General features: G+C 42.5%; 1 protein-coding gene across 1 annotated transcript in view; it reads left to right on the forward strand.

The window, feature by feature from the left end:
• Window positions 1–8,937, forward strand: part of LOC117827595 (hippocalcin-like protein 4) — a 49,319-nt gene extending 40,382 nt beyond the window's left edge. Inside the window, exons 2-4 of the mRNA XM_034704194.1 lie at window positions 3,724–3,897; window positions 6,906–7,121; window positions 8,317–8,937. Of these exons, the coding sequence (XP_034560085.1) occupies window positions 3,736–3,897; window positions 6,906–7,121; window positions 8,317–8,514 (576 nt within the window). The 5' untranslated portion in view covers window positions 3,724–3,735 and the 3' untranslated portion in view covers window positions 8,515–8,937. The remainder of the gene's footprint in view (window positions 1–3,723; window positions 3,898–6,905; window positions 7,122–8,316) is intronic.
• The last annotated feature ends 431 nt before the right edge of the window (window positions 8,938–9,368 follow it).

Consider the following 9,368-nt stretch of genomic DNA (forward strand, 5'->3'; position numbering starts at 1 on the left):
TGCCTTTTAACCTTTTAACTCTTCTTCCACTAACTCTTATTTATTTATTTATTCAAAACATGAAATTATTTACAACTTTACAAATATGGAACAAATGAAAGTAACAGCACTTACAATCAGTTTGATGTATTTTTTTAATTATGTATTAAATCATACCAAAAATAACACTTCTTTCTTTCTTTCTTTCTTTCTTTCTTTCTTTTTTCATCCTTTCTTTCTTTCATTCTTTCTCCTTTTCATTTCCTTCTTTCTTTCTTTCTTCCTTTCTTCCTTTCTTCCTTCTTTCTTTCTTTCTTTCTTTCTTTCTTTCTTTCTTTCTTTCTTTCTTTCTTTCTCTCTGTCTTTCTCTCTGTCTTTCTCCCTGTCTTTCTCTCTGTCTTCATTGCTAATTAAAGGTGACATATCATGCAAAATTGACTTTTTAATGGTTCTTTAACTGAAATATGTTTCCCTGGCATGTCTACAAACCCCCCAAGAATGAAAAGAATCCATTCTGCCCCTGTTTTGATTTCTACACCTTTCTGTAAATGTGTGTGAAACCAGCCGTTTCAGACTTCAGTGTTTTTGTTACGTAACAACAATATCCGGTCTGTCACGGAGTCAGAGCTCGGAGCTTGTTCAGCCCATAGACTGTATAAAATAATACTGAATCCCTCCCCCGTTTTTCATTACCTGCACAAATGTGTGCTAACAGGGAGCTTAGGAGGGAGGCATGCTAGTTGTAGGCTGTCTTAATAAACACAAAGGTCGGTTTTACTCCCCACGTCTGCAGATTTGAAGATCTAGTGGATGATTTTTATTTGTCATGGATAAGTGCTAGCGCTAATTAGCATAGCCACATAGCTATATGTTCATAGCTGTAGCTGTAGCTGTAGCTGTGTACCAAGACACACGTCTACATACTGATAAATAAAACAACAAGAAACACTAAATCTGTGACCAATCCTTCAGAAAAGGTCCTGCTGCCTTTCTGGTAGAGGTCGGTTTTACTCCCCACGTCTGCAGATTTGAAGATCTAGTGGATGATTTTTATTTATCATGGATAAGTGCTAGCGCTAGTTAGCATAGCCACATAGCTACATGTTCGTACCTGTGTACCAAGACACACGTCTACATACTGATAAATAAAACAACAAGAAACACTAAATCTGTGACCAATCCTTCAGAAAGGTCCTGCTACAGGCGCCTCTCCGTCAGGATCAGATTCAGAGGGTTGAAGTAACGCGATCTCTGAGCAGCCGTGTATATTCAGCCAACATGTAAACATTAGATCAACGTGCTGGAGAGCCGAGGCACATCCACTTCCTGAGGGGGCGTGGTCAGAGAGAAAACAGAGTGTTCTCATGAGGACTGAAGAAGAGGACTTTTCAGGCAGACCAAAATCTGATTTCAAAGTGTTTTTTTGAGCATAAACTTTAAAGACATGTTTTGGGGACCTCTTAGACCAATATATATTGATGAAAAAAGCGTGATATGTCCCCTTTAAAGCTGGACTGGCCTGTCTCCATTCATTGCTTCTCCTCTGAGCTCTTGGCTCTTCTTCGGTGTCCCCTTGTTGTCACAGGAAAACAGAATCCAAACTGTTTTTGCAGTTTGCAGAGGCTTGGTGTTTTGTTGCATGTCTCTGGATGACTCACTCGCCATACAGCAGGGCAGGATGATATTTCAGCATTTAAACTGTCCCCAATCTCCCTCTGCAATTATGAAGAGGATTTGTGGCTGCTTGACGCAGCTGTGTCGGCTGTGTCTAGGTGACAAAGTGCATAAGAGGTCAGACAGGACGGTGACTCAGGGATGGCGTCATGAAGGCGGTGCAATGGTCTTTGGACATGAAAATGTGTGTGGTGAGGAGCCAGGTTAATGGGCCGTTTTACAGCCTGAGGAGCAGCAATGCTATCAAGAGTTATAGTCAAACAGGAAGATAATGGAGGGAGAACAACACAAGTCATTATGGCAGTGGAAAGAACTTTTACAGCATGGACATTTTTAATGTTGCCTGTGTGTATGTGTATGTGTCAACTCATACAACTCAACTCAACTTTAATTATATAGCACCTTTCTTACATATAAACATGCAGCCCAAAGTGCTTCACTAAATAACAGAGAGACAGAAAACAACAGCAATGGTACAATTATAAAAGGCATGATTATAAATAAATTACTCAAAAAAAAAAAAAAAAAATCAATACAGTAAAATTAATAAAATAAGTAAGAGTGGAAAGAAAAAATAAGGCAGAGTTAACAGGATTAGATGAATACAAGAAATAAATAGACAAATAATTAAATAGATAGATAGATAAATAAATAAACAAGATAAATACATGTTGATGAAGCAATCACATTCACCCATTCATACTCATTCACTCACTGATGGTAGAGGCTGCTAATGTAAGGAACCATCAGTATTAGCTGGTCTTTGTACACATTCACACCGCTGAACAACAGAGGGAGCAATTTCAGGGTTCAGTGTCTTGCTCAAAGACACTTCGGCATGTGACTGCCTGAGCTGGTATTGAACCATCAACCTTCCAATTGTAGGACGACCGACTCTACCCACTGAGCCACAGCCGCCCTGTGAGAAATGTAGTGTTAAAAAAACAAAACAAAGTTTGCCTGAAAGTGAAGCTGCTTTAAATTAAGAGAGATTTTGAAGGCTGTCAGTGTTTTTAAATTGCTTTGGATTGAACCAACAGTTTGGATGTGGACCTTTTCATTGATCATTTGTAAATGAATATATTGATATAGTTATTACTCTTGTGTTTACAGCCTCATGGCCATGTGTTGACTCAAAGCTGATGATTAAAGTTAGATAACTTTGACTGCAGGGTGAGGAGTGAATGATGTTCAGAATCAGAAATACTTTATTTATCCCGGGGGGAAATTGCGTCTTTAAAGTTGCTCCGATACACAATAATTAAGAATATCAAATAATATTAGTAGAAGAAGTAATTAATAAGATATAAATACAATACAATGAAAAGAATGATAATAAAAATATGAACAGAAGACAAAATATGCTCTGTATAAAATAAATCCATGGTTACATCACACTACAAAAGTTTTTAGACTGCTATGTTTGTAATATTGTTTACAAAGACCCAACTCAACCGTCAGTGAGCACAGACTTTGCTCTCTTTAACTCTGGATTCAAATAAACAGAGCAGAAACAGACTCTTGGTTTAAGGCCGTCTGATGTGAGCGGGTTGGTAATGATGGGACAGAGAGAATGATGCCTATAGAGAGAGATGGATAACAGTGAATACAAAATAGTATCTGAAATGAATGGTTTGTTGTGGATTTGTCCTGTTCGGGTTAGGTCAGTGAATGTAGAGAAAAGAAAGATTGACCTGCTCGAGAGCCTCCATGTTGCTTTAAACAAAAGCCTCAGCTAGAATATGTTACAACTGTTTAACATTGTAAAGTAACCGTGCAGGCTGCTGTAGTAAATGTGTCTAAATGTTTTAAACTGCCTTCATACACACACAGGCAGATGACAGAGTGCTGCTCTCTATGCATGTGTCTCCCTTCAGGTTATTCAGTGTTTGCGTACGTCCTCAGAGACCTATGCCGCTCTGACATCACGGGGGAATTACTGCTGTTGCTGTTGTTTGTCTAGCAACCCCTCCAATAGTGTTAACCCTGTCTCTCTCTGTACCCACCCTCCCTCCCTCCCTCCCTCCCTCCCTCCCTCCCTCCCTCCCTCCCTCTCTCCCTCCCCCATAGAGGTGAAGCACCATGGGGAAACACAACAGCAAGCTGGCTCCAGAGGTCCTGGATGACCTTACCAAGAACACTGAATTCAATGAGGCAGAGCTGAAGCAGTGGTACAAAGGCTTCCTCAAAGACTGTCCCTCAGGCATCCTCAACCTGGAGGAGTTTCAGCAGCTCTATGTTAAGGTGAGGGGCAGGTGAGAGGCTTCAATCAGAGGTGAACCAGAGGAGGGGACACTAGAGCAGCTTTTATAAATGAGTAAATGTATGCCACAGTTTCCTGCATTACCTGCTGTGACAATCATACTCATTGTTGTTTTCTCCACTATAGAAAATGGAAAGACGTGATTTCCTCTTAGATGACTCATGATATTATTGTTGTTTTTTTTTACATAGAAAGCTTATGTAGGCCTGACTGATCATCCTCTTACCGAATTACGTGGTAGGACTGACCCCGTCTGCAGACACTGTAGCCTAGCTTGCATTCCAGTTCTCCCTGCAGTTTCTCATTACTGAGGGGGCCGAGCTGAGCAGCATCCGTTGTGGCAAGTACAACTACTAGTGATTTAAAACTCATTTCAAAAACACTGAAATATCCCTTTAAGGATAGCTTTGCCTTACACTTGAGGAATGACTCTAGCAGTATGCATAATCACGCTGTGATATCAGACAGTAAGGAAGCCTGGCTCAGGATGAGCAGCAGAAAAAGAAGGTTTGTTTGAAATTTTGATCTGCATTCAGGAAACAAAGCGTCTTCAGTTGCCGATCATCACTAAAATGTGTCTAAAAAGAGCAACTTGAACTCTCTTTTCATAATCACAATTCAGTAACCCCCCCCATAGAAATGTGTCTGGTACCTCTCTCTTTGACATCTTATGGCCAAATTCCACCAGATCCGTGTCCGGTCCGTCTCTGATCCGTCACAGCACCGGATCTGATAGGTTTCTGTTCTGGTCAGTATGTTAACTTCCACTGGATCTACTCCATTGCGTTTCGTCTGTGTCTCTGATCCGGCAGGTTGGAGTCCTCCGGATCAGATACACAAGACTTTTTCTGCCGGATGCTGGAGCACGACGCATCAATCTCAACAGAGCACATGGAGCGGGACAGGAAGTCAGGTTTCACCAAAACAAAATGAAAACATCCGGTTAATTTTCAGAATCAAACACTCTGTGTTATCACCAGATCGTATTTCACTTAACTACAACAACAAACCAAAGTCATGATGAGCGGAGCCAGGCCTGGAGTCAACAGGTCAGAGGTTTTCAGAGGACCACAAAGACAACATGGATGAGGAGAGGAGGAGGAGAATCCTTGATTCAGTGATTACTGTGGGAAAACCTCAGTCACATGAATCCAGTTGTCCGGAGGTCCTTCTATGGATTGGAAACGGGCCGGACACGGATCTGGTGGAAGTCCCGTGTTACTGCTTGTGACTCTGTTTCCCCCTGAGAACATTGAATTGGTCTTTAAAATGGCACAGTGTCAGTAAGGGTCTGACCAATTCATGTTGCCAAAGGAGTTGGATATATATTTAGATCATACTAACCTTTGTAAATTGAAAGTGCATTAAAGGGATATTTCAGTGTTTTTGAAGTGGGGTTGTATGAGTTTTATATCACTAGTAATTGTACTAGTCATAACAGATGTCAGTTCGGCCCCTTTAATTAGGAAACAGCACGCAAGCTAGGCTACCGTTTCTGCAGACCAGGTCAGTCCTACCAGGTAATTTAGCTAATGTTGAAAGACTCTGACCCGAGCACTCACTTCTGTTAAGGTGTTCGCTCTACTTGTGATTTTTTTCAGCACTTCACTTTGACACCAGAAAGCCTGTTCATTTTAGCAGAAATAACACAGACATGCCCTTCTGCCTGCAGCGCACTGATCATCTAATCCGATCTATGATGTACATCACTGATATCAAGTCAATTATTGACATGTTTACATCTCAGTTCTGCACCATGTGAAGCAGGGAATGCCTAAGATCAGCTGGCGGATACAGTGTGTAGAGTGTGTTATATCAGCTCAGTCTTCCCCTTCAGCAGCTCACACAGTTTATTTTGATCATGTAAACATGTCGTGTAGATCATGGGTTGTGTCACTGTGCAATGAAAAAACAGTGATAGCCGAACACTTGCTTTGAAGACGAACTTGCATTCAGCTTTTCAGCTTTTCTGATTTAACTCCTGAACATTGAAGAACGTCAGAAACAAACTTCAGTTCAGTTCGGCAGTGGACTCTGGTTGGTGAGCGTCACAGACTGCAGCCCTGTTTGATCTGCTGGTTTATCTTTATCTTTATCCTAGCACTGTTGCTACCAAGTCTTACTCGTGACAGCAAGTAGGTTTCTGGGTTCGTCAGCATTAGCTCACAGTTTACACACCAGCCCCACCAGGTAACTCGGGCTCTCTCCTGCTCTCCAGTGTAGCTCAGAACTTTCTCCTCTTTTTCCTCCGGTGCATTGAATCATTTTTTCCTCGGTACACTCATAAAGGTATCCACGTGTGTCCGCAGTAAACAGCATGACATCGGCGCGGTCACAATCACTCAGTATTAAGTTTAGTTGTTTTTTTGTCTCTTTGAAGCTGCAGACCTGAACAGTGCACTGCAGGCAGAGGAGCGCGTCTGTGTTGCATCCGCAGATAATGCAAAAACAAACAGGCTCTCTGGTGTCAAAGTGAAGTGGTCCCATTTTCTTGGGAGTAACAGGAGTTTGTCCTAAAGTTTGCTGCTGAATCTGATCCCCCGACTTTAATGAAGGGTGTTTCATTCAGCTGTGACTCCAAGTTTAATGTGCAGCCCCAAGGTCGGCACACAGGCTTTCAATTCAAAACACGGCAAACAGTCCAAAAGGGGGAGACAAATATACGACTGAGGTGAAAACACAAGGAACAGAAGTCACAAGAAAGACAGCTGGAAAAAGATGACATTAAGGAAACCAAGGAAGAATCATAAACACAAAGTACTTCACATTATAAAGGATATATTTCTCAAGGGTTGCACTCTAAAAACACTGCATTGATCCTGCATTACCCATAATGCACCTCATGTAGGTGTCTTCAGAGGAGGGAATGTGCAGTAGAGTGTGCATCACCTTGTTTCTCTCTCTCTCTCTCTCTCTCTCTCTCTCTCTCTCCCTCTCTCTCTCTCTCTCTCTCCCTCTCTCTCTCTCTCTCTCTCTCTCCCTCTCTCAGTTTTTCCCGTATGGTGATGCTTCCAAATTCGCCCAGCATGCGTTTCGGACATTCGACAAGAACGGTGACGGGACAATCGACTTCAGAGAGTTCATCTGTGCCCTGTCCATCACCTCCAGGGGCAGCTTTGAGCAGAAACTCAACTGGGCCTTCAACATGTATGATCTGGATGGAGATGGGAAGATAACCCGTATGGAGATGCTGGAGATCATTGAGGTACAGTATAGGTGCATTTCGACTAAGAGTTCCGGGGTCTTTTAGCCCCCAGAACTACTTTACCCTGAACTAAAAGGTTCCTGTGCCCCCATTGTTGTCTGCGTTTCGACCGCGGGCTGAAGTCCCGGGTAGATTGTGTAAATCAGGCCAGTGACATATGGAGGAAAAAAAAGTAAATCCACTACACCACCAGACCAGTAGAGGGCAGTAAAACAAAGTGGAATGCCATTCATCACAGATGACACCATAGAAGCAGACGGACAGGCAGGTATCATTATGAGCAACACAACAGTTAGCCTGTTAGCATGAAGAGACTCAGCTGGTCTGTTTTAGATGGTGCTATATTTCATCACAGATGGATTCACTGAATCAACACGTGAGAGGAGATAAGCGCGAGTAGCAAAGACGTTTCAACACGGCTTTAAAATCCTTTTGAACTCAAAAAGCCGTGGCAGAGATCGGACGGTGTTTTGGTTTAAACAGCGACCCTGTTAACTGGAGACTTTCAGTCGGATGCATCCCTCATAAACGTCTTTAGACCATCATTAAATATCTGATGAGGATATTTTGAAATCTTAATAAAAACTAAACTAGTTTGCATACCCAGGAACTCCCTCTGTGTTTCAACAGCTGTGTAAACTCCACAAACACTGACACGTTCGGCTGAAGGTCTCCAGTTTACAGGGTCACTTTTAAAACCGGAACACCGGGAGAGACACATTCACGTTGGGCTGAGAGAAGACTACTGTTACAAGCTGCTAAATCAAGAGAATCACAGCTTCTTCTTTTGAAAAGTACACACACATACAAAAAAGATAGAACAAATAAAAACTAATGAAAGAAAGAGAAATCAAGTGAATCACAGATGTGTGTGATGTTATTGTGGACGGAGGGAGGAATAAAAACACTGCGGTTAATCTACCAATCAGACACGTTCAGCATTGCAGGCCCTGCTCCCCAAAAGTCCCAGGACCTTTGAAAAGTACTACCCCCTAGCAGGGGCTTTTCAGGGGGGAGATTATCTACCCCTGAATTAAATTTAGACCCTGGGTCCACCGGTCCAAACTCACATAGTTCAGGGGTAAAGTTCCTTTGGTCGAAAAACGCGTTATGTGTCATTCAAGGAGTAGACAGAAACCCTCTCGTTATACATTTGAAGTAAACGTCTATCATTCCCCCGTTGTTCTCTCTTTAGGCCATCTATAAGATGGTTGGAACTGTGATCATGATGCGCATGAACGAGGACGGGCTGACCCCCCAGCAGCGTGTGGACAAGATCTTCTCAAAGATGGACAAGGACCACAATGACGAGATCACCCTGGAAGAATTCAAAGAGGCCGCCAAGTCTGACCCGTCCATCGTGCTACTGCTGCAGTGTGACATGCAGAAGTAGAAAGAGGGATGGGTAGAAAAACGGAAGGAGGGAGGGGAGGGAGAGTTGAACTGGATGGAGGATGAGAGAAAAAGAATGGCTGATGCTAAAAGGGAGTGATTCAGTCAGGGAGAGAAGGAGGTAGGGAAACACTTCTGTATTTGAGGCAGTAAGATGGGAAAACAGCGGACACTCCGTTGATGCCATTCTTTGTCTCCAGCCGTCCCACTGTGAGACACACTCCTGCAGCTCTTTTGTTCTGGACAAAGTGTCTTCACTAATCCAATCTGGTTATCAGCAGAAACTCCTTCTGCTGCTTTGGCACAGACATCAGAAATGTTTCAGGATCAGTGTGGAACCTTTGTGTCTCGGATGTAAGATTCTTAGACACATGGTGACCGCAGTGAAAAGGTTCTTATTTCTAAAACCATCAATTTTAGGACTTCATTGTTATCCCAATGAAAAACAATAAATATCAGTATGCTTATTTGTTGATAAATCAGTTTCCTCTTTATACTGTAGAAAGATTGGGACCACTCATATTAGTCCAAAAATGAATATGGGACCAAGCTAGCATAGCTCAGTTCAGTGGTGAGGAAGCCTGCTACATGTGAAACCAGTTTAAAAGTCCAGTTTGATGCAGAGCCGAGTGGGAACCTGTCAAACTAGCAGACACTATACTCGAGTATTTATCACAGCAGCTGAGATACCATACCTTACTCTAGCTTCATACAAAAATAAAAGGGACAGGTGCCAAACTTTTCTGATGATATCCAACTCCACTGTAAATGACAGAGATTGGATTGTGTGCACTATGGCAGGGGTTCCCAGAGTAGGGGTGCAATGACACAAATGGGTGGTCGTGAGATTTATTC

This window comes from Notolabrus celidotus, chromosome 16 (assembly GCF_009762535.1).
Source record: "Notolabrus celidotus isolate fNotCel1 chromosome 16, fNotCel1.pri, whole genome shotgun sequence".
NCBI classification, from domain to species: Eukaryota; Metazoa; Chordata; class Actinopteri; order Labriformes; family Labridae; genus Notolabrus; species Notolabrus celidotus.